Raw genomic sequence first — 26730 nt, 5'->3', positions numbered from 1 at the left:
AACCAATCAGATTTGTGCATTCCACAGCCTCGTATACTAATAAACAGCCAATCTGAGAGCTAATAAGCAACTAGTTAAAAGTGAGATTGTTTCCCTTTCTAAAGTGTTACCAATGTTTTCTGACTTGCTTCTCCAAAATACCCCAAAGTGGTTCAAAAGATGTTCAACTTTAGTTTCATGTTCATCTAACCATTCTGTCACAAATCTTGCTGTGTGTACTGGTGATTTATCATGCTGATACACGGCACCCCCTTCAGGGTACAATGTTTGAACCATTAGGTGCACATGGTCCTTTAGAATGGTTGGGTAGTCCTTGGCAGTGACGCACCCATAAAGCACATGATATTGCAGCCCAAACCATCAGTGATCCATTCCGTGCTTCACTCTGGACACACAACAGTCTGTTAAGCCACTTCTATGGCTTCTCCACACCATAACTCCCATGGATGTGGGAAAGACAATGAAGATGGATTCATCAGAGAACAATACATTCACAATGTCCACAGCCCACAGCACTATTGAAACCATGGCATTGGCACAAGTGAACCAAGGGTTTGGCTATAGCAGCCCGATCATGAATACTGACTGGAGCCCTTTTGGTGGAAACAGGAGAGCCGTGGTGCACATTTAATTCTGCAGTGAGTTGGGCAGCTGTGGTTTTGTGGTTTTTTTTGGATTCAATCCAGGTTAGTACCTGGACATCGCTTTCAGACAGTTTCCTCATGCATTGACAGTTGGATGCGGTTCGTCCTACTTGGTGGAATGCTGACATTACCCTGGATACCATGGCTCTCTATACACCATAAAGACTTGCTTTCCTGGTCACAGATGAGCCACTGAGATGCGCACCAACAATTTATCCTCATTTGAACTCTGATATGTCTCCCATTATTTTGTGTGGATTGAAATATTTTAATATTTGCTATTGTTCTGCTAATTCAACCTTCACACTCTGCTCTTACTGATGGAATGTAAAATCAGTGAAGATTGGCTACCAGACCACGGATATAGGCATGAAACATCCAACACTATATTAGCCAGTGTTTCAGTTTCATTGTCTGTCTGTTTGTGTCAATCAATCTATCTATCTATCTATCTATCTATCTATCTATCTATCTATCTATCTATCTATCTATCTATCTATCTATCTATCTATCTATCTATCTATCTATCTATCTATCTATCTATCTATCTATCTATCTATCTATCTATCTATCTATCTATCATCTATATACACACAGTATTTTTATAATGTTGTGTTACATAACCATAAATTAATGCCTATATTGTCTGACTGTCCAGGGAATAACATAGAGTATAAAATCAATGGCACTTCATCTGTAGCTTCATCTGCACTACATCCTTTTTGTTTTTAACTTGATGGATGCAAATTAAGTCTGGCATCAGGGCAAAAACAGATGCAAATTATGTAACACTTAACATACTCAAAACTGTCATACATTACAAAACTGATTAAGTGAGTCATGTTTTAAATGGTTATATAAAAAAGCATATTTAAACACACCTGTGACTGCACCTCATTAAATAATATGTGCTCCAGGTTGTAACATTGCTTGGCAACTGTAACACAAGGGTTTTCAAACATGAAAAAAATAATTATTTGGCTTTTATATAACAAATAACACATGCAGTTATAACTATCAAAGTGTCTATCATTATTGCGCGTATATAATCAAACAACATACAGTATATGTGGTCTTAAAAGTTTTGCATCCCATCCTCAACCTAACCACAGGCTTTACTCTTCACCACAATGGTAACCATACAAAAGTAACATAACAGAATCCCTGTAAATCCCAATAACACACTGGAGCTGAAAGATCAAGGCTTTATTTTGCCAACACGTTTCGGCACACAGGCCTTCGTCATTGCTAAAAGGTTACAGGTGTAAGTTCCTTTAAGTACAAACAGAGACAAAATTCAAACTTACAATGAACCAATGAAAAAATTGCATATAATAGCATCCACTAATCACAAAACTTATAATAAATGATCATGCATCAACCAAAGGTCATCAAAAAAAAAGGTAAGGAAAAAAGAGGGAAAAAATCTCACTTCATCTCTATATACAAAACTAACAGATAGGAACACATTGTTACATGGTCAAAGTTTTCATCTTGTCTCTTTAAAAAGAGGTTTACGAATAAGTCAACTTACAAGAATAAAATGTATTTGTGAAAACAGTGAAGAATACGAAATGGAAAAATGTCAAATGTTATCAAAATTTAAAGAGAGAGGCAATAATGAAAATTGGCTCTCACATTGCAGAAAAAAAGTACAAGTTAGAAGTCATGAAGATTGTCTAAATTCTAACAAAGGTAAGAAGATATCTTCAAGGTCAGGTATTATATAGACCCCTTAAAAGTTTGTAAACATTGCAACGTTTCCTGGTGGGCGGGGCTTAGCTGGAGGCAAAAAGAGATGCTGGACTCAATGTTGACAAGCGTAAGCTAGCATGTTTTAGGACGGATTTATTAAACATAGATGCAGAAGAAGGTTCAGAACTGTCCGAATATGTACAGCTATTTTTGTAAATTAACTTAAGTTCTGGATATTTCCTAGACAAAATATGAATTACTTTCAGGTGGTTCGGGGAATTTTGTCAAGGCTTATTGTCTAATGTAACCTAATGCTGGGCTAATTATGATTAGCAATGTGGATTATTTTAAGAGACCATTCAAAGGATGGCACACACATCTATTGCTGTATGTTTGTTTAACATTTAAGCTAGCTAGTGCGCTGAAGGTTGGCGACTTTTCATCTATAAAACAGAAACTTGCTGATTTGTACTAGATAAAACCAACACACCATTACATATGCATCGATTATTTTACCTGATATGAAGTGTGTACTGCAAACACGAGTATTATTTATGATCGTCTCCGTCCAGTCTGTACGCCGTATTGCATTCAACCACAATTATCTTTTTGATTTCTGTGAAGGAATGTCTGCCGGGATCTGGTAAAACTTTAGTTTTGAACCAAAAGTCCTGTTCCTTCTATTCTGGCAGCCAAAAACACAACAAGACAACATTTTAAAGTCAAAATCTCAAACTTTTAGCGCGCCCGCTATTAGTTCTTATTTATGTTTTACCTCCAGCTAGAGCGGTGACGTCACAGTGACTTAGGCGATTAAGGGGTCTATACTGCACCACATATGCTCCTAAAACCTTCAATATAAGCAAGGTGGTGAAAAATATTGGCATATTTTACAAGACGATCCTTCTCTAAAAAGGTACATTTCAAAACCCTCCACTTATTGCTCACAAAAGAGCCAGAAATATTAAAGATAAATTAGTTAGGGCCTGTTCCCCAAATAAACCTACAATTAAGACTCTTACAGGAAAAATTCCTCCGGGAAATTTTAAATGTGGTAATTGCATCAATTGCCAATACACCTGGAATATTAAATGTTTTGAACACCCTGTTTATAAAAACGATATACATATTAAAAGTTTTATTACATGTAACACTAAAAATGTTATATAATTAATCCAGTGTCCCTGTAAAAAAAGTATATGTTGGAGAAACATCTCGTCATTAAAGGGATCACATTACAGAACACAGGAGCTCCATCAAAAGAGGTGATATAACAAAACCAGTAGCAAAACATTTTAAAGAATGTCATCATCCTATGTCTTCCTTTTTATATTTTGGCATTGAGCTATAAAAAAATCCACTAAGAGGAGGTAACATTGACTTAGAAAAAAAAGTGAGGCTTTTTGGATTTTTAAAAAAAAGTTTGTTTCCTACTGGGATTAATGAAGAATTGGTCTTAAAAGATTTCTTATAGAAATATTTTTATAGTTTGGTATAAAGGTGTGCATTGTACATGTTTCCTTTTTTTATTTTTATTTTTTTATTTATTATAAGTTTTGTGACTGGTGGATGATATTATATGTAATTTTATGTATATGTAATAGGGGTTGATATTGTACATGTTTATTAAAACTACCTTTTTTTTGATGACCTTTGGTTGATGCATGATCATTTATTATAAGTTTTGTGATTGGTGAATGCTATTATAAGCAATTTTTTCATTGGTTTGAATTTTGTCTCTGTTTGTACTTAAAGGAACCTACACCTGTAACCATTTAGCCCTGACGAAGGCCTGTGTGCTGAAACGCGTTGGCAAAATAAAGTCTTGATCTTTTAGCTCCAGTTTTTTGTTTATTTCTGATCCCTCCACGCCACAAGTGTTGCTCGTTTTGTTCCAAAATAACTCCATGCACCTTGTTGGATGTGTGAAGTTGCTCCAGACTAATTATATTACAATTCCAATAACACAACATTAAACACTAACTTATGTCTCCTTGTGTTAATCGTGTGCAAAAACAAAATAACACTTAATTGCAACATTTATTTTCCTTTTATAAAACGGTTAGTTCCTGTCCTTGATTCACCTTGGTCAATAGCTGTGTTTTGTATTCACGATAAAACACGGCTATGACCGCTTCACCCATCGGTTCTGTGTATCACTACACAACACAACACCCTTAGCAACCACTCTTAGCAAAGTAAATGTACGGTGAGAAAGAGATCGAGTGAGCGAGTTTATTACCTGCAATCAGATTTAGCATTTTCCTTCAGGTCAGTCCTATGTTCATAATAATAAAAAAAAATGTTCAAATGTCCACTGCAATATCTCAAAATCTTGTCCTTTTAGTTAAGGGGTTTTCCCATGACTGACAGCGCCAGTCAAAGCATTTGTCAATTGCGTCTTGTTCCGTGTTCACAACAATTCGGTCTTTTCAGTACTGACTACTGACTCGCACACTCATAAAGACAGTCTTTGCCGCCATCTAATGGCATAATAATGTAACTTCTGTTGTGGTTCATGGTCAGGGACATTTTCTTCCGGCGGAAGGAAGGCTTAGTGATTTTACTTCCTGAAAGTTGCATTAATACATATGTTTTGGCTTTAATATTTGTATTGTGTGGTAACCATTTATAAAGCAATAAGGTGCTCGAGTATAGTGCTGTACAGCACAGCCTCTCGTACCTTATTGCTTACATACATACAGTCTGACGCAAAGCATGCTAGGAATTAGAAATCTGCTGCAACTCAATCATTTTAAATTCAGCTTAATACAATCAATTTTTGAGTTCACACAAACTTTTTTCGAATACTTATTATTTATTATTTGAGTGAAACAAACTCATTTAATTTAATTGCTGTCACTGTTCGGCTTTACAGTGTATTGTTACTGTACTCAAGCTAAAACAAATACATTAATGTTAGATATACACTCCCGTTCAAAAGTTGGGGGTCAGTAAGATTTTTGGAAGAAGTCTCTTATGCTCACCAAGGCTGCATTTATTTGATCAGAAATATATTAAAACAGTAATATTGTCAAATATTATCGTAATATATTTTTCAGTTTGATTTATTCCTGCAATGTCAAAGCTGACTTTTCAGCATCATTACTCCAGTCTCCAGTGTCACATGATCCTTCAGAAATCATTCTAATATGCTGATTTGCTGCTCAAGAATAGAAAGCTATTATTATTTGAAATTGAAATCTTCTGTAACATTATAAATGTCTTATTAACTGACACTTTTGATCAATTTAATGCACCCTGAATAAAATAATTTCTTTAAAAAAAAAAAAATGACTGACCCCAAATTTTTAAACAGCCTATCAATTTGATATAAAACTGATTTGTATAGCACTTCTTAAAATAAATATCAACCCAGAACAGATTTACAGTTCACTTTGAGAGTCCTACAAAAATACATTCTGTAAAATGTTTTTCTTTTCTCTTATATTTTGTATGTACCCCCTAGCAGGCCACGGACCCCATCTTAAAACCCCCTGCTGTAAACAACCTACATTTTCTTTGTGTTTACACTGGACATGGGCTGAATGTGAAAACTAAATCACTCTCATTCTAATCAACAAAAGCTTCACATTTGAAGTGTTTGTTCTGCGACAGTTTGAAGAATACAATAGATTACATGGTTCAGCACAATCTCTGCCACTTGACACATTTCTACCATTTTTTTTTTTTTATATTGTCATACAGACCTGCTACTTATTAACACAGTAAGATGGCATGTTTGTGATTGTCGCTGTTGATGTGTAGCAAACTCCAAAGCAAATGCTCGAGGGCCACGTGTTGAGTAGTGCTGTCTTGCTCCACACAGCATGTTGCCATAAAGTATGACATTTACTAAAACAACCCAGAAACTCAGCATGTACTGTGCTGCAATGCTCGAACTGTGGTTAGAATAACTCAAAAATCATCATCAAGGCCATGTCAGAAAAGCAATATCAAGAGGCGTTTGCCAATTATTCAGGCACAGACCGTTAATCAATATGTTTACTGTTCTATTAATAATACAGAAGTGTCATTGGTCAGCATTTTGCTAGACAGGCCAGAGGAAAGAAGAGATATTTGTCAGTTTTTCCAAAAATCAGCTCCTCTATATTCTGGGTATTTATTCTATAGGCACAGAGAGATATCTTTGTTAAGAGGACACACCTGCTTTATTTGAATGAAAACTCTTTTTAGAGATATAATGAGGCTGAAGAGCACTCAATCTCGTGTACTTTATCTCAGAAAAAGACGCGAGAGTCAGTTAAGGATGGTGTCAGTGATACACTAAGCCGTGATGGACAGATGATTCCAATCCAATACAATAAATGGAGGACTGAGAGTGATGAGAAGGCAGAAGCTAGTGTTAAATCGGCCCCTCTCGTCCTCATCACATTTCTCATCCTCCGCTTATTGATATTGATTCGAGAAGCTCATTACAGTGGCTGACTGATGAATGCCATGAATCAGCACAAACACTGTGGTCTGAAATCTTCTCAGATCATTTTGACAAACTCTGCAAACGTGCTCCGTTTGCAAAGGGTGCTGAGAGGATTTAATAAGGTTCATGACAAACAGTCTTCCTGTCAAAAGACATCTAAACGGCTATATAAACATAAGTCCTGATTGGTTGAAATGACAGATGTTGTGAGCCCTCTCATGTTTAATCAGTTAGGCTGAATGCAGTGCAAATAGAAAGTGATTGCTTTTTCCTTCATAAAAAAATAAGATAAGTGGAGGAGCAGGAAGAGAGATTATCAAGCTCATCCTCAGCTGAAATACACACTCCTTAAAGATCCTCTCCAACCCTTCTTGACCATACTTGGCTCCTGTAATCTGCTGACTAGAGCACGTTCTTCAATTCAGAAGAGTCAATACTTATTTTCAGAAGAAATGGCAATGGATTGTTCTTGTTAAAGTGGTACAAAAAAAACCTTTAAATCCTCGAAGACAAGATGGTTAGTCCAGAAGCACTTTGTTAGCTTAAATGTCCAGAGGTCTCTTCAATCACTGTCTATCCACAGAAAATGTAGAAAACGCTTCTTTTACGGCGGGCAGCTGTGGCCTAATGGTTAGCGAGTCAGACTTGTAAGCTGAAATTTGTGGGTTTAAGTCTTAGTACTGGTAGGAAATGTAGATGAGGAGGAGTGAATGAACAGCGCTCTCTTCCACTCTCATCAGCAAGGCACCTAACCCCCAATCACTCCCCAGGCGCCGCAGCAAAAATGGCTGCCCACTGTTCCGGGTGTGTATTCATGGTGTGTGTGTGTGTGTGTGTGTGCACATGGATGGGTGAAATGCAGAGCACAAATTCCAAGTATTGGCCACACATCACTTTTACTTTACAGTGTATGGAGGACTAGTGGCTCATAAGAAACCAATTAACAATAGATGCTTATTACTGCTTATTTAATTGATATTAAAAATGGAGGTAAAAAAACTAACAAAACAGTAACACTTTAGTATGAGGAACAATTCTTGCTACTACAACTTTACTAACTATTAAAAAGCACTAAATTAAGAGTTTATTGAGGCAAAAGTTGTAGTTAATAGTGAATATGTGTTCAACATACCAAAGTGTTACCAAAAATGTATTATTTTATTATTAAATTCAACTAGCATTTTGTCTAAAAATGTCCATTTATGTGCCCATTTTAAAACTCAGTTTAATTGTCAATTTTTAAAAACTGATTTATTCATGTATTACATATGCTAAATATTGCTCAAAAGTTTGGGGTGGGTAAGATTTTTTCAGTGTTTTTGAAAAATCTCTTATGCCCACCAAGGCTGCATTTATTTGATCAAAAATACAGTAAAAACAGTAATATTTAAAGTATTGCTTAATTGTAGTAGTACTGACATTTAAAATAACTATAAAATAAATATACAAATTTCAGTAAATTTTGAAATGTAATTTATTCTTGTGATGGCAAAGCTGAATTTTCAGCATCATTACTCCATTCTCCATTCTACTCCATTAAAGTGTCACATGATCCTTCAGAAATCATTCTAATATGCTGGTTTAAGAAAAATTTCTAATTATTATCAAAGTTAGAAAAACTGTAGTTCCTACATTTTTGTGGAAATTACTAGGGCTGCACGATATTGGAAAAAATTGACATTGTGATATTTTATTTTTCTACAATATATATTGCAATATGACAAAAAATCACCAGATGACTTGAATAGCTCTATTTGAAAAGAATTAATCATTTTAAGATGATTGGGGTAATTTTGTAGGCGAGTGAATACACATAGAAAATAATGAACAAATTACAAGCATAGATAAATATAATAGAACAAAGATACAAATGAAATAAATTGTGCTTTATATTTTTAGGTAAGTCTAACAGTATTCAGGTACAGTTATGAAATGTAAAGTAACTGAATAGTCTACACTGTATAAATTAAATATAATTAATCTTTGTCTTTTGTTTGATTAACATTCATGACGCAGAAAGCAGCATGAATATTAGGCTGCTGTCACTTTAAGACCGAATGCGCGGATCCAAAATACTGTTAAACATCCAACTTTCTTTCTCGGTTGTTTACTTCACCTATGAGGATATTCAATGATTTTGACAATTTCTTTTGAATGAATGTGTCCTTTCAGGCACAAATAGATGTGGAAAAGAACAGCATTCGGTGTTAGCATGCATCTGCATGGCTCTTTGTGTTTGGGCACACAGAATTAAGTGTCTTTTGTCTTTTGTCACTTTTGATCAATTTAATGCATCCTTGCTGAAGAAAACTATTTCTTTCAAAATAATAATAATAAAAATGTTACTGACCCCAAACTTCTGAACTGCATTGTATTTGTCAATTTGAAAATGAACTAAATGAAATACTTAAAAATGAAATTAAAACGAAGGAATCAATTTAAGTGGCACTCCTAGTCTTCTCCACACTCCCAGGCTGCAACATCAAGAGAAACAGGTAGCATAACACAGAAAACACAATAAAATCAGTCAGTGCCAGTCAGTAATCAAGATGAATGTTTGAGCTCTGTAAAACTTCAAGATTACTAACACAACGACCATGTTCTTACAATAACCTCTGTTTATAAAACGTCCCCACGCATACCGAGACCACCAGCAGCACTGCTTGAGAAAACAGTGCCATGTCATGTAGCAGTTTCCAAATCTGAATTATGAAATGTGAGCTTGAGCAGTCATGGAAACTATATCCTGTGGCCCAGCGGTCCACCCACACTCCCTGCCAGACTCTAGAATGTCAACGATGAGCGAAGAACCTGCGCGTTGTATTGCCTCTCAAGCCCTGTTTACTGGCAGAAGTTTTTGCAAGTCACCTCTAAGCCTGCATAATAACCCATATCAGAAAAGGGCCTGAAATTGCAGGGCAGAGCATTGTGTGCATGAGAGAGGCTTGTATAATTGTATGGAGCGACATTAAACTTGGGTAGAGGAGAAGTGAAATAGCCCTCTAAGGAGATGAGGTAGTGCAGGATTGGGTCTGGATATAATGCATCGCTATCACTGTGCTGCATCAATGTCCTCTGTGGCAGAGATTAGCGCTGAGGAAATCTATCCAACACAAATAGACCATAACGAGACAGTAATTTTGTGGGTTCAAGGGGAAAAAGCACTTTTCTTCAAGCTTCAAGAACTACAGGCTCTGTTTAGTGGGGTGTCCAGGGAAGAGGTTTGGTTATAAAGTCACAAACTGTAAACAGTACATGAAAAAATGCAGTGCATTGTGTGGACTGGAGGGAACAATCTCATTGCCTATGCCAAGACAGTTTTTTGGGAAAGTGGCTTCTTGATGACACTGAAAAGTGTCAAAAAGCAGTAACGATGCAAGAAACATTAGAAGTCAAATGTTACATTTGCCCCCACACGCTGGTGCAATTGTAACAACACATGTAATACCTTCATATAAATACCAATGACCACAATAAACTCCAGAGAATATGGATATAGTTAAAACTATTTAATATCCACACTGTAAAAAATGACCGTGATTTTTACAGTAAAAGACTGTAAAAATGCTGCGGTGAAAAACTGTCAATTGGTTTACAGAAAGTTTCCGTACTATATACGTTGAATAACTGTAATATATCTAACAGTACATTTAATGTAATTTTACGGTAAAATACCATTAAATTCAGTTTTTGGAAGTGAAAAATAACAATTCATTGTAAAATTTACAGTGAAAAACCGTAAATTGACATTCCCACAATTCCCTGCGTGACACTTCACATTTGATATATTTTCGTTGAAATAACTGTTTCTTCTTAGTTTTTCTCATTTTTTTCTAATCAGTTATGTACATTAGGGTTTTATGTTACATCTAATGTTGTTAAATTAATGTTTATTGCATTTTTAAAATTTCATGCATGTTACCATGATGGTGTTTAGTCTGTGTGTGTGTGAATGACTGTGTGCGCCTTCTATATTCTCAGCTTGTGGAAAAGCTGCTTGTGATGAACTTTGATTCATCATGTGACTCTTATCACCACTGTGTTTGGTGACTGTCAGTGTATTTTAAAGATACAAAACAGATATTAGTACTTCATTAGGTTAGTAAATTAACGTTATATCAGTTAATGAAATACGTTATTTTACCGTAAATTTAACAGATTTTTTTTACGTTGCTACTGTATTTTTTACGGTAAAGTTCTGTCAACCACAGCTGCCGTTTTTTTACCGTAAATTTTACTGGGATTTTTTTTTTTACAGTGTACTACATCCATATTATCCAGAACAATAAAGGAACTCCCCTTGCTGTTTTCCTTGGTCTGTACCAAGGCATGCTGTGAACAGAGAGTGTACAGGGCCTACTCAGTAAAATGGATCCAAAGATTAAGAGGCAAAAACACTTCTTAAATTATTGGAAAAAATAATCTATTTTGATGTCCTTACTAAGCTGGACACTATTTTGATGGTGTCAGGGGAAATTGTAATGCAGTGTTACAATTGCACCCGACTGTACCACCCTGTGACAAGCTACCCTACTAGCTAGAAACAACGAAACTAATGTTTGACAAAGATATCAAATGTTAGACAACAGGATGGTCATCAAAACAAGACAGATTTAAATTCATAGACATTAATGGTTAAGACAGTATGAGGAAAAAACTGTAGATGGAAAAAAAATATTTTTATACCTCAAAAATGAGTTTTTGTAGAAAACTTTACCAAGTATGATTTAGAAGCTTGTCCTTTGGCATGCAGAGAGGGATCTCCACAGAGCAGATGCAAAATGAGTTTCATGATTCTGTCTCATTTCTGATTAGTGTAATTTGAGTTGTTACAATTGCCCCCGGTCTCCCCCTACAACTTATCAGTTATAGATGGACGATTAAAGGCCCCGTGTATACTTCAAGCGAAATCGAAGATGTGTTCTTTTTGGAAGTTCGAAATGGCTTGCCAAAGCGAACTTTCAGGAAAAGTTTGCTCCAGCTGCAAAACACCTTCATACTACCATTGGTCAGTGACGATAACGTAATAGGAGGTGTGCGTTGAGGCTCCGCCTTCACTCGCGTGGACTGTGTCTCTGACTCATTTCGTGTTTTTGAGTTTGTCCACGTAAGAGCTCCGCGGTTGAAAACATGAACACACTGGATAGCCGCTTTATAGTACAAAATGAAGTGCTTGTAAAAAATGAGGCACTGACACTGTTTTTCATGTCTGATACTGTAAAGCTGCTTGACTTTAAGCAATCCATTGAATAAAGTGCTTTATGAAGACATGACGTGACTGGAGTGCTACTTTGCAGAGCTCGTGCTAACATACCCATGTTATGATCAGACGCTTTCCTTATGCTTTCTATAATAAATGCTTTCTGTTTTCTCATTTTTGTTGTGTTTATTTTGTTACTGAGAAGAAAGTGCACGGCACATATTTACATATTCATCTAATCGCCGCTCTCAGCAGTGTGGGTGGCGTCAGATGTTCGTTTACAGTATATCGCTGCTCACGCATTTCGAACTTTGTTTTACCCCTAAACGAAGAACGAAAAAGAACTTTGTTTGAAGTATACCGGGGCCTTAAAGGATTAGTTCACTTTAAAAAAAAAAAAATACCCCAAGCTTTACTCACCCTCAAGCCACCCTAGGTGTATATGACTTAATTCTTTCTGATGAACACAATCGGAGTTATATTAATAAATATCCTGACGCATCGAAGCTTTATAATGGCAGTGAATGGGACCAACGAGTTTAACATACTCCAGGGGGTTAATAAAGGTGAAGCGATGTGTTTGTGTAATTAAAATATCCATATTTAACAAGTTATAAAGTAAAATATCTAGCTTACAACTAGCTTTGTTTTTCCCTCTAAGAACAGAACAGACCTGATCTGTTTTTACAATGTGACCCACTATTTTAGAAGCACTGCTTTAACAGTCAGCACGGACTTAGAATACAGAAACTATTACATATTGCTGCAAGCAGATTTCAAGGGGATACATTTTCGAAAGGGAGGCCTTTTACAATTCCCATACAGGGAATGTATGTATTGAGCAACACTTCTACAGGTACAGTACTAACTGAGCTCTCTGTCAGAGAGATTTCAGGTTGAGGTGGAACAGAGGTGGACTAAACCTTATAAGCAGGTGTTGGATGACAAATATAGACTGAGGCTACACTAGTGTCTGCTTCATTCCATAGAGGAAACGAGTGCCAGCATTCCCTCACTTACCAGATGCTTTTATCCAAAGTGACTTACAGAGCATTCAAGGCATACATTTTTTCAGTGCGTATGTTTACTGAGAGTCAAATCCTTGACCTTGGTGTTTCTAGTCTCTGAGCTACAGGAACACATACAAAACTACTTAAATGTAAAATTGTATTGGAACAATAAGAGCTAACAAAACATAATGCTGTGGAAGGAACTGTAGCTGTGCATAAACAACAAGTATGAAAATTAATTTAGTGTAGTATTGTGTAGTGTGTCATATTTTCTTTTCCTTGGAGAATTGTTGATGGTTTTTGAAGATGAGCGCATGTCACACAGTCTCTCCATGTTGGTATCCGTCTAATTTGTAGAGTTTGATTAGATGCACGTTTTTCCCTCTAAACACAGAACAGTTGCTTTCTTTTACAATTGTTTCCTTAAAGGGATAGGAAAAAAACCCTGTCATTTACTCATCATCATGTAATTCCAAACCTGTATGACTTTCTTTCTTCTGTGAAACTTCTGTGAAAGATATTTTGAAGAATGTTTCAACTAAAACCCATTGACTTTCATTGTATGAATAAAAGCACAGACATTTTTTCCAAAGCATCTCCTTTTGTGTTCCACAGAAGAAAGACTCACACAAAATCGGAAGGACATGAGAATGAATAAACGATTTTCATTTTTAGGTGGACTATCCCTGCAAGGTTAAACTGAATATTCTCCTCACCTTTTTAATGCACAACTTTTCGGGTGACCAAACCGGACAGAGTTGAGGGCAGTCTCTATTTTTGACAACAATAACTTGATGGCTCCTCAAATGTCAACTTGGCATTTCATATTCTTCAAACATGGGGTTTCTAAAACGTTCACTGGTTGTAAGGCTCTGATGATTTCTTTCGTCAAAGTATTTGAGTGTTTGATCGCTCTTGGCTCCGGAAAAAACAATCTGCACAGTGGTGATATGTGGAACAAAGACAATGTGTAAACAATAGAAAATGCATACGGAGCGAGAGAAAGGAGGAAAAGGAGTAGAGAGAAAGAGTGAAGCAGGAGGAGAGGAAAAGTGACTGCCAACCCCTGTTTTTACTTTCTTTGTAGCCTTCTTTCATTTCCCCAAAACCCTCCCCTGCAGACTGGCAGTAACACTTGTACCACATGCAGAAATAAGGCTAGCAAAGGGGAAATGAATTATTTATACGGGCCTGCCTTTCAGAATTAAAGTGAGCACCATGAGACTCCCCCAACGTGAGCAGAAAGGGACAGGGGAGCTCAGAGCTAACACAGTGTGAGCGACAAACACAGGTACACACACATAAACCCACAAAAAAATTGATGCAAAGCACAAAGGGGTATGATTCATGGCCGAATAAAAATGACGGGAACTGTTTATTTACAGTGCTGTTGACTAATTGCTGTTGACCTACCCTCTGAGACCAGTAAGGCTAGTTAATCTGTTTCATCTGCACTTAACTACTGGTAATGCAATACACATAAAAAAAACAACACAATCTGCATCCTTTAATGTAATTGTACAACAGGAACCACTGGGTGGATGACGCTTTGGTTAACGGTTCATGTCATTTGTCTGCAAAATAAATCAAACTAAATGGATAGAAAATAAAAAATACTAAAGTTGTGTTTTGCAGCCAATGCATCTCCAAATGCACATACCATTTCCTACAACAACTTTATGCCTACATCCCCTTATATTAGAAAACAGACCGAGATAAGTAAGATTTCAGAAAATTAATTAGTTCTCAGGGGGGTGTAGAGACACATGCTTAGTGGAGGAAAAATGTAAAAAAATGGCTGCAGAGATGTTGCCATGTATTGCTAGAGAAATGTTAAAACAGTCTGGAAAAGGGGGAATAAAATATTACTTGGTCACTGAGTGCATTACAGGAAGCTTGTTTCCGCCACTGAATAAAAAATAAAAAAGGTAATTGCGACTTTTTATCTCATAACTCTTGACTTTTTTCTCACAGTTGCCTATTATAAAATCGCAATTGCAAGTTATAAAGTAAGAATTGCGAGATATAAAGTCACAATTGTGTTATAAAGTCAGAATTGTGAGATATAAAGTCGCAATTCTAAAATATAAAGTCAGATTTGCAACTGCAATAAAAAAGTAAAAATCGGATGTTTATATTCCGCAATTCGGACTTTGTAACTCCCACTTGCAAGTTTATATCTCAGAATTCTGACATCATAACGCACAATTGCAAGTTTATTATTAGGAATGCAAATAGCAGATGTAAACTTGCAATTGTGAGAAAAAAGTCAAAATTATCTTTTACATTTTTTTTATTCCATGGCGGAAACAAGCTTCCATTGGAACCAGCTCTTATGGTCCATTAGAGAACATCACTGTGATTAATCAGAGCAGACAAAGATGTCCCATGGGCGAGAATGTGTCTGGCACCCTGTGTGGCATTGGAGCACTCTGCCTGGGGTGAGAGAACTTTCTAGTCCAGTCGCTTTACTGCAAAATGCTGCGCTTCTGACCACAGGCTACAAACTAGGGATCTGAACAGTTCCTTAACTGTTCCTTTCTGAACTAGCTCCTTAACTACTAAAACTTAGCAAAATAAATATGAAAAGCAGATTAGAAGGTTAACTATTATTAAATACTGATTCAAACTTCAACAGACACATGAACATATACACGACTTGCATGTTTGTGTGAAATCTCCACACTGGCATGTTTGAAGTGTATCAAATCAATCAAATACTATGCAGCTCTTTCTGATATGATGCATAAAATATTCCTCAAGGCGTTAAAATTAGCAATGCCATCCCTCGCTCTCTACGCCATTCACTTCATTGATATTCTTAGCAGTACATTTGACATTAAAATCAAAAAGATGCAAAAGGGGTCAAAAACTGTCCTCTAATTCTTGAAACCTCAGGGCTTTAGTTTCTCCTTCCACACACATGCAAACTTCATACAGTTTACTTAGCTATTGTCTTTTTAAATATGTCTCACCAATGTAGTTAACTCATGTCATTATATTTTATGTTTTTGAGAACAATATTTCTAAAATACATTAAAATGGTAAAGTACCATTAAAATGGTAACTACGATTCAGAACGAAATATATTAATATGGAAAATATCAAATGTTAAAACACAGATGCCATGAGAAAGCAGTTGTCATGATGTATAGGTATGAAACAGCTTCACAAACTGTCTTTTCAGCCACATTATTTCTGTGTTACAATAATTCAAATTACTACAGAACTACAGGTAAAAAAAATTTCGGATATAAACACTGGTCTATGGTAGCAATCAAAACAGAGAAAATCACCTTTTGAAAGTAACTTTACACCATCATTACACCAGTAGATGGAGACAAGTGACTACTAAAAATGTAATTGTCATTGAATCATTCATTCAGGAGATTCGTTCAAAAACACTGATTCTTCCAGCAATGAAACAAATGAAGTCTTTATAAGTGAGTCATTGAATAATTCATTCAAACCGATTTAAAAAAAATGAATTTAATTATTTTTTTAAAAATAGACTGCTGCAATTAACATTTTGTCAGAACCTCTAGTAAATGACATGTTATTTTGTTTAGTTGTCTATCCAGAGAATCGTGATCTCTGTTTTATACACAAAAAAAAAAAAAAGTGATTCTCAATTTATCCAGAATCGTGCAACTCTACTGCAAAGTGTCATAAAAGTGTAATGATGATAATGAGTAATAAATTAGTTTTGGCTTTAGAAGACATATACATAAATAAATATAAATATACATAAGTAAATCAAGTGCACAATGCACATTTTATGATACTTTTATGGTGCTTTTTTGCAATTTTGCTCAAAAGTGTATCAAAGTGCTAATCATTAAGGTGATCTGGGGTTAGCCGAGGTCTAGAACACAAATGTTAAATTATATCTTATCTCATACTAGTGTAATATCCTAATCATATGTGAGACCAAGCTTTAGGGAGGGATTTTATCCCACATTCTGAAATCTAGGCCTAAGGACTGCAAACAGGTTTAGTATCTGGCTTTTATCTCAGTTATTATCTTAAACTGCCTTTAAATGCACAGACCGAAGCAGAGCTGTGTGTAATGTATTTAGGAATTATGCTACAACCCATTTTAATCCTCAGTCAGAAGGCACTGATAAATAACCACACATAACCGAAATATAGCAAGCAAAATGGCTTTAGAGAATAATGGTGGAGTTAAACATGCAGTACCTACTGCTCATGTGTAATAGCTGCCGCTGGCAAAAAGTCATGGGGGATTTGGAGACTGTTGCCAAGAAAGGAGGTTCAATCAATAACCAATCTGTTGAAGTTTTATTCTGTGACAACATTCTTAATTAAGAGCCACTGTGGGCATGTCTGCGAGGGGCTGAGAAACACAGACAGCGATGGGCTTGATATAGGACAACCACTTTCCGGTGCTGAACACAATGGAGAATTATAGCTTGGTTTAAGGCTACAGAAATGAGAACTTCACGCTACCTAACTCACAGCGGATCATCTATGTCAGGAAACTCTAAATCACAAATGTTCTTGGGTGAAAACTGCATTGTAACCTTGTTTTTTTTGTGCCTTAATACATGTAAAGTAACACAATGCCGGACAGAAGAACATATCTTGTGTGCTGTGCAGAATTGCTTGAGGACATCTAGCAAAATATATAGACTCTTCATTATATGATGCTGATAGCGCAAAGTGCTGTTAAGATGTCATTAATCAGCGAGTTCTGATGAGCTGCAAACACTCAATCCCAGATTTAGTGATTGGATCCCTTATCATGAATCCCGCTCTTCACCTAAAACGAGGTGAAGGACATTATCACAATTTATTGAGTGCACTTAATTAGCTGGGAATGCTAAGAGACAGACACTGCTCAGCTTTAAGCTAAAATGCTCATTATGTCGTTTTTCCGAACCTGCATGACTTTCTCTTTACCGTGGAATAAAAAATGATTTTTTGAGAAAAATTCTTGCTGCTTTTTGGATATAATGAAGCTCTAAAATGTCAAAAAAGCACATAACAGTCATAAAGTAAGTTCATCTGATGTCAAATCTACGGAACCCCTAAAGGGACATGTGATGGGAAAAAATTAGATGGAAGGAACAAATATATTTCAATGCTCACAAAAGTTTTGCGCTCCCCTGAGAAACTATAAGTTCACTCGCAATACCTTTGCGTTCTCTCACAAAACTTTTGCAAAGTTTGCAAAGTTTCTCGGGGAATGCAACCATTTTGCAAGAGGACGCAAATTTCTTTGACATAATTTTTCCTCCCATCTCATACTTTCCATCACCATGTCCCTTTAGGTGCTCCATACAAACCTGACGTAGTATATCTATTTCTTTTTCTTTTCTTTTTCATTCTTTTTTTTTTTCTGTTGCAAATTCCTGTGTGATTGCATTTTTGCATCCTTTGTGTAGCATTAGGATGTGTAAATGCACCTTTTTGAAACGAGCCTCTTATACTCACCAAGACTGAATTTATTTGAAAAATATATCACATTGACTACTTTTATGGGGCTTTTTTTTTGTGTGTGGTAATTTTAGAGTTTGACAAGAGTTTGACCTCGATTCTTTTGTGTGCATTTTCATGCGATTTTAAACCACTGAAGTGCAAGAAGAATCACACGCTGTTTTCTGTGCTGCGTACTCATCCGAAGCACACACACAGAAAGCCGCATCTCATATAGTGCGCAAATACTGAATTGAGTTTTTTTCATATCTTGCACTTCAACAGACAAATATACACACAACATTATGTCAAAATGTCCTTGTAAACGCAGTTGGTTTTGTCTTAAGTGAATGTAAACAGTTGAGAAAGAAAACACATGTGTAACAGTGTATTGGATCCGTGCATTCATTCTTAAAGTGACAGCAGCCTAATAATCCTGCTGCCGTCTGTGTAATGTTAATCAAACAACAAAGGACAAAGAGAAAATTCACTCGCTGCGTGATTGAATAACTTTGTAAATATATTTGTAATGTACATTTTATTTATAAAGTGCAGTGTTATTTTACATTTGATTATCGTTTCTGTACATGAATACTCAACCTACCTAAAAAATCTTAAAACGCTGTTTATTTCTTTGTTCATTTGTATTTATTTGTGCTACTGCTAATTTATTTGTTCTTATTTAATTACTGAGTGTTTACTTGTCTTTAATAATGCTTGAAATTTATATTAGTTAGGCTCGTTGTTTTTGCTGTGGTTTTTTTTTTGTTGTTAAAAACCATAGGCAAAATTCCTTGTGTAAGTGTTCTTTAGCTGTTGATTTTTATTCATGGTATTCAGCTGCAACAAAATATTTAGCAAATTGGGTTTAGAAAATTGGAATCTAAACTAAGCAGAATCAGAATTGGAATTGCTAAAATTCAAACGATCCCCAACCCTACATATCGGTGATACATAATTGATGAGAGAATTTTCAATTTTAGGTGAACTATACATAAAACTATACCATTTATTAGCATTTATTTGATATTTTTTATTTCATTTAATATTTTCTTCTATATTATCATCAATTCAATACTTGAAAAACATTAAATTTCATAATATTATTATTATTTCTGCTGTTGCAAATTCCTGTGTGACTGCATTTTTGCATCCTTTGTGCAGCATTAGGCTGTGTAAATGCACCTTTTTGTTGTGAACATTGCCTTTTTAGCTTTTGTGCTCTCAGGTGTAAAAGCCGCATAAGAGAAGTGATAATTAAAAATAAATGACAAAAGAAGAAATCTCATTCCATCAGCACAGGAATCCTACAATCTGATTTTCACATTTCACATACAGTTGGTCTATTCAATGACTGCTGAACAAGCATGTGTCAGGTCTGAAACTGCACACCCTAAAACAATGCCGAGCTTCAGTTCCACAGTGCCGCAAGTGCTCAGACAGCTTGAAAAATTCCTTGAGTTGTATCCCCAAGACAGATATAGCATACTGTGCAAGCATTGAAAGCAAGATATACAGCAAAAGCAACATCCACAACCCTAGCTATGTATTTAAAGAGAAAGATTTATGAAAGTTTACTGGAAAAAGGACAGTCTTTTTTCCCCACAGATTGCTTGTGGAAAGTGGAAAAACATGCATTAATGTAGTGGTTTGCCACAGGTCTTACCGTAGCCCCGGGGTTAAAGCTGCACCTTGTGCTATTTTTAAATGTTTAAGAGCATCACTTTTATGTAACGGTATGATTTAGACCATGTCTATCTCAAAGTACATGTTTTATTCTGTTTTCCTCAGATAAACAAACACAGTTGCTCCACATGCTGAAATGTTTAAGCCTTGGGAAAACCATAAAACTACATTCATACACAACAGATACTGAGATGTAATTAGGGTCTAATAGGGCTTGAAAACTTAAGCACTAAAACACTTTTACCATACAAAGATAAATATTTACCCCACTGCTAATGTTGAATTATTTGGATGAAAATGACAGAACAATCAGGGCTAAAACTAAAAACACTCTAAGGCGCTGCAACCAAATGATAAAACCAAAGGGGATGAATCTTTAACCAGTGAACCTACATATTTCAAGACATATTCCCATATGCCGATGAGTCAGTGGTGAAGCACCTGGAGAGTGCAGTAAAATCAAAAAGAGACCTTCCAACAGAGAGAGAACGGAAACTTAACTAACAACCATTCCAGTTTTCAAAATCCACCCGTTTCCTGACAGGATTGTGCTGTGTTTTGAAAACATAATTCATCTGGTGAAAGATTTCAGCAATGCGGCCTCATATCGGGACCGTCTCTGCAGAGACAGCTGGGTAAAAACATCTTGAAAATACATTTTCCCGAGATAGACGGGAATGACAAATCAGAACATGAGCATCAGACCTCTTTACTGTTCAAACAGCTACTTGAGCTCCTACCTGCTTTGTCTGACAAGAGGAAATTTGAAACGCTTCTGAATATACGAGCGCTATCTCAGCGTAAGGACGAATGAAATAGATGAGTTTCATTTTATTAAATTCATTAAATTCCACCTAAATACGACAGACAAACTGAAGGGTATCGTATAAATCTGAGCTGGAGTGCTTGCGATTCTCCCCGTTGTAAAGACGGGTATTTCAAAGCCGTTACATCATCAACACAGCTGTGGATCGTCAAAATCATTAGACATGGTTGTGCAACTCCATCTAACAGCAAACAATCAGACGAGAGGTTATGTGTAATTAAATTTAATCACGAATAACAATAAGCTGATATAATGACTTGCAAACTGGACTCGTCCACGCATTGTATGTTGCACAGGCAATTTACTTTAAGATATTCATAGCCTTTCTCAGAGCCAGGGCTATTCGTAGCTTCCATCTAGACCTTTTCACATATTCATTGTTTCCATAATGGTAGCAATTTAGAGATGAACCTGCATGCAAATAAAAACCCTCAGTTGCTTTGCTGTGCCAGGACTTCAACAGAAAGCACTACTGCAGGGCCCAAAAGGCAGCCGCAGAGTGTCTCAGAAAAAAAGCAGTGTGAGCTGTCAAGGGAATAATGACAGCAGCCATCTATGAATCACTGTGAGCACTGGATTCCTCAGCTCCACTTGTTTTTTTTTCCCCCCTTCTTTCCTTTGCGAAGGCCGAGACAACATCCAGCACTGAGCTGTCCCCAGCCAACCGCAGCACAACTTGAGCGAGGGGCTATGAGCCGGGACTTCTGTTAAGAACCTCAAAGCTTTCAAGAAGAGAGGGCCTTTTGAAGGATAAACCACAGGATTAGATTAGTCCATCCTCTTGGGTTACAGAGCTGGGCATCTTCCCTTTTTTTCATTTGGACCCCCAAGAGGCCAAGCATATTGGCATTGAGGGGATGTCCATCTTCTTTTCAGTGTGGGCTTCAATAGAAAACCCCTGACAGGGAGCTTAAGAGAGAGAAAATATGATTCATGGCAAGCTTTTAATGCTCAAGGTGAATTGCCCTGCAAAAGGCTCACCTCGATTGTGACTACAATACTGCAAGAGGACTAGAAGGGAGGTCAGGATGGGCTGAAAAGTAAAGCTGACCCCTGAGTGTTCTTTTTTTTTTTTGGGATTGTTTCTCGTACAATCCCTTGGTGGGGCGCAAATGCGGCTCTTTTTGATAGGGTAGCTGGAAAATAGTAGAAAAACATGTTCTTTGTGAGAACCAGCAAAAGGGTTACAGGCTATTTAAGTCTAAGAAATGCTTTTTTTTTCAATTCTGAAAACTATTGCAGCATATTAAAATAATAAAAGTCTTTTAATGGCAACTATGGTTCCATGAATAACCGAACCTTTCCGTTCCACAAAAAGCTCTTTAAAGTGAAAAAGGTTCTTTTTTTTTTTTTAAAGATTTTTTTTTGGTTAAGAACTTTTGTTTGAACTTCTTTTGGTTTAAGAACTGTTTACTACAAGGTTTTTTGGGGAACCAAAAATGGTTCTTCAATAGTATGTTGCAAAACCCCCATTTTGGAAAATTTATTTTTAAGAGCGTAATGTAAGCAAACCTATACCGGTTTAAAAAAAAAAATCATAAATAGGGGAAATAGATTTGAGACTCTAACACTGCACATTTATCGTCTTAACAGTGGAAAAAAGTAAAGTATCCTGCTAAATAAGGATTAATGCAGATTGAACGCATCAAGGTGGCTTATTCAATGCAAAAAAATTCAAATCCAGCCCTACATTTCATTGAGGTGGAAGAGCATGCACCCAGCTCGAGAAGAAATCTTCCTCTGAGCCTCTTTAATATTTTAAACCTCGGCAGACTACTGATGTACTGCAAGACAGCCACTCTTAACTTTGTTAATTCAGCCGTGAGAGCACCTTCGCCGTGTTTATTTATCTAGCCAAGCTCTACCTGAGGAGCTGCATGTCAAAAGCCATTAGGCTGACATCCCCTGAGCAAACCCTCCAAGCCAGCAAGAGAACCCTGCTCACAGATACCCTTGAAATAGGGAGGAATGAGTAATGTCAATGAACTTTACATGGAACTTATGATTTCAAACCCTGACAACATGTGAAAGCGTCTGGGGTTGGTGCTCTCTTGATTGACAAAAATACATCATGATAATAAAGTGCAAGTTTTTTTTTTTTTCAGCTTGTGCAAAATCTTCTGAAAATACCATGATATTCAGTATATTTGGCATCTTAATATCATAAAGATTTAACAAGTGTTGCTATTCTGTTGTTACTCATTTTGAAAATGATACAGTGGCTCTGACAGAATAGCAACACTTGTTAAATCTATATGATATGGAGATGTTAGCAAATATCCTGGCAAATATGATCACTACCTATTTTGTTCTTCAACCCTGTGTAATTTTCTAAGCGGGTAAGCAGTGTTTAAACTCATACTCAGTCACAAATATTTGATGGAAGATGCATATTCTACAATCTACACAATAATTTAACTTACACCTTATAATTCATAAAATTCAAAAAATGGCCCATCTCCATCCCCTGTGCCTTTCAGCAGTATTGATTCATGGCCCAGGGTTTGAACAGAGTATGGCAAGCCATTTTAACAATTATTCCTTAAAACTAAGTTGTACTTGTTTTAATAACCAGTAATTAGTTAATTTATGACTAGAACTTGAACTGTGACTATTGTGCTATGCTATATTGTACTATGACTCTATTCTTCTGTATGCTACCCTGTCCATTATTGTTTTTCATCATTGTCTACTTGTATTATCTCTTCCTTGACAATTGTACACTGTAAAGCATCCTTGAGCCCTGGAAAGGCACTATATAATAGGGCTGGATGATTATGGCCTAAAATGAAAACCTTGATTAATTGAACATTTTACCTCGATTATGATTAATGAACGATTATTTTATTTCTGTTTTTTTTTTTTTTGCCCTCATAGTTCACTGTCAAGGTTTGTACTGTAAATATGATTGAAAGAGTGATCTGACATCATAGCTCACTATCAGCAGTTATTTTATCTATGGTTTGTAACATTTCTTGCAGGTTTCTGCTCGTTGTAAATCAGATAAAGATAAATTAGCACAGTAGCTACCAGAGTGATTGCATGTGTGAATTAGTCATACCGTCTCTCTATTAATTGTGAAGCTGTGGGTTGTAAATAGTTCCTTCAAAAGTAGAAAAATATATGCTATAATATGTTTTGAGTTTCTAAGCTACTTTAAGTGATAAATCACACGACAGCGCTGACAACTAGTTTCTGTTCCTCTGTGCGCGCGATCTGCACGTTTTGCGCAGCTACTGTTTGTATGACTGTTCATGCCAAATTGCAGCTGCGCGAGCACGGTAGCTCGATATAATAATACACATCTGATCGTCTAAATTCGCTTGAATGTCCAAACCATAAAACAAATACAACTGACAAAGTTTAGTGAAGACGCAAAGGCTCACCGCTCGCGCGCCATCACTATGTGTTGAACCGTCGTTCACCTCCGTGTTTTGTTTTTAGGCCACTGACTGGACGGGCCGGAGTCACGTGGCTACACACACGGTAATGTTTTTAAGCGGGAAGTATTAACAGGATTAAAAAAACGAAATAACCGACATGGGAAAATTACGTCGGTTAGAGGTTCTGAATTTCGGTTTCGATTATTTTTCGATTAATCGTCCAGCCCTACTATATAAATAAAACCTATTATTATTATTCAACAGTTGCTTTTTTATTAGATAATAGTGGTAATTTGTTAGTAGTCACTATCCCAACAGTACTAGTAATAAATTGCATGTTGTTTCATAGGATAGGAAAAAACTACTAGTGAGTATTCCATTTATTTCTGGCACTCCAGTTTTACAAGTAATTATTAAAAAGGTACTATAACTTGTTCAGTTTGCTAATTATTCTGTTAGACGCTATTTAAATACTTAATATCTATTGTATCAGTTTTCCTACTAGCATGTATCCCATTACTAATAACATTTTTAATCTTGCTGGTAAGATTTAACCTTAAAGTAGCCAGGCACTCTGACTAGTCATCATTACATATGACAAATAAAAATGCAAATTATAAATGGTGTGATAATGTCACTAGTAGCTAACAATTCAGGATAGATATTGTCTAAAATATTTACGTTTACTCTTTAGTAAAACTAAAACAGGTAGCAACAACTGGAATAATCGGATATGAAATGCCCGTATAAAACAATTCAGATTTTAATTCAGTGGTAAAAAGTTAGCAAATTAAAAAATACTAACACGTAATAGAAAAGAAATGGTACAATAACTTAATATAGGACTTAAAGAATTAGTCCACTTTAAATAAACTTTTCCTGATAATTTACTCACCCCCATGTAATCCAAGATGTTCATGTCTTTCTTTCGTCAGTCGAAAAGAAATGAAGGTTTTTGATGAAAACATTCCAGGATTATTCTCCTTATAGTGGACTTCAATATTCTACTTACGGAACTACGAAACTCTGTGCCAGTTTTGTTTTTTTCCGTATGTAGAATAGGGAAGGCGTAGGACATTCAGCATAAGCGTTTTGAAGAATACGGAAAGCAGAAGTATGTTCAATGCGATATTTTGTGTTTATAAAGCATATACAGTTGTATTTTTATCGAAAATGACCGATTGTTTCGCTAGATAAGACCTTTATTCCTCGTCTGGTATCGTTTAAAGCCCTTCGAAGCTACATTGAAACTGTAATTTTGACCTTCAACTGTCTGGAGGGCATTGAAGTCCACTATAAGGAGAATAATCCTGGAATGTTTTCATCAAAAACCTTCATTTCTTTTCGACTGATGAAAGAAAGAACATCTTGGATGACATGGGGGTAAGAAAATTATCAGAAAAGTTTATTTAAAAGTAGACTAATCTTTTAATATTAACACAGCTTGCCATAGGCTACACTCACCTGGAGTTTGAACTGTTCCAGTAGACCGCATGTCTGTCTGAGATGATCCTGTCGTCCGACCAAACGGAGACCCAACACACTACCGTAAAAACCACCAGTGGCAACTCCATTTGAGTTGTTATACTAGTCTTCACCTCCAAAAGAAGATTCTCGATCGCTAATTTCACAGACAAATTTTCAAATACCCGCTTGCTTGAGTGAATGTATATACGTAGTTTTGAACATCATAACTAGGCTTGTAATCCAGAGCGATTTTCATTCCTTCAGACAGAACGAGCAGCATCACTTTTTGTAGCTTACTTCATAAACAGTGGATGTTTTTTAGGGGAAAATCCATTACAGTTGCTTCTTATGCTGCCAGAGGGCTCCAAGGTGGTCCACGGTCATTTTCTATCGCTCTGTCAGAAATCCGTCCATCATATGAACGCGGGACAGTGTAATGCGCGTCTCGAGCCTCCTACAGTGATGCTCCCCGTTTGCAGCGCTGTAACTTCCAGATACCTCTACCCCATGTGGTCTGCACGAGAAGCACACATGAAACACATCCCCGTCTGTAACACACGCCTTTCTGATTCGCGTTTATCAGTGCTCCATCTTATTCGCACAAGTTATCTGTTAGTTGTTGGCGGAATCGTGTTGTTCTAGCTCGCTCCAGTTGAAAAGCAGAGATCCTACGCACATCTCAAGCCGCTTGCACGAGTCCTCTCTGTCCTGGAGGAACAAAGGCAATTTTGCCCCATTCTGGCTTAAACATCTCCGCCTTTGCTCACACTTTGAATCAGCTTGTCGGATCTGGTATACGTTTAGCTTCGAGCAACTAAATCGTGCAAGCTTTCTAAAGCATCTGACTCGTGCACTTCTTCATAATTCATCGGTTCATCATCCTGAATCTGATTCGTGTGCGACAGTTATCATCAGCGGTGTACCTTCAGGAGGGGGCGG

At 36.5% G+C, this 26730-nt stretch overlaps 1 protein-coding gene across 1 annotated transcript in view; it reads right to left on the bottom strand.

Moving 5' to 3' along the window:
• Positions 1-25898, bottom strand: part of efna2a (ephrin-A2a) — a 69893-nt gene extending 43995 nt beyond the window's left edge. Inside the window, exon 1 of the mRNA XM_067363732.1 lies at positions 25789-25898. Coding sequence (XP_067219833.1) covers positions 25789-25898 — 110 coding nt within the window. The remainder of the gene's footprint in view (positions 1-25788) is intronic.
• Between the last annotated feature and the right edge of the window lie 832 nt (positions 25899-26730).

The sequence above is a fragment of the Chanodichthys erythropterus genome, chromosome 16, assembly GCF_024489055.1.
Source record: "Chanodichthys erythropterus isolate Z2021 chromosome 16, ASM2448905v1, whole genome shotgun sequence".
NCBI classification, from domain to species: domain Eukaryota; kingdom Metazoa; phylum Chordata; class Actinopteri; order Cypriniformes; family Xenocyprididae; genus Chanodichthys; species Chanodichthys erythropterus.
The sequence above is the reverse complement of the archived record's forward strand: the minus strand, read 5'-3'. Positions and strand labels throughout refer to the sequence as shown.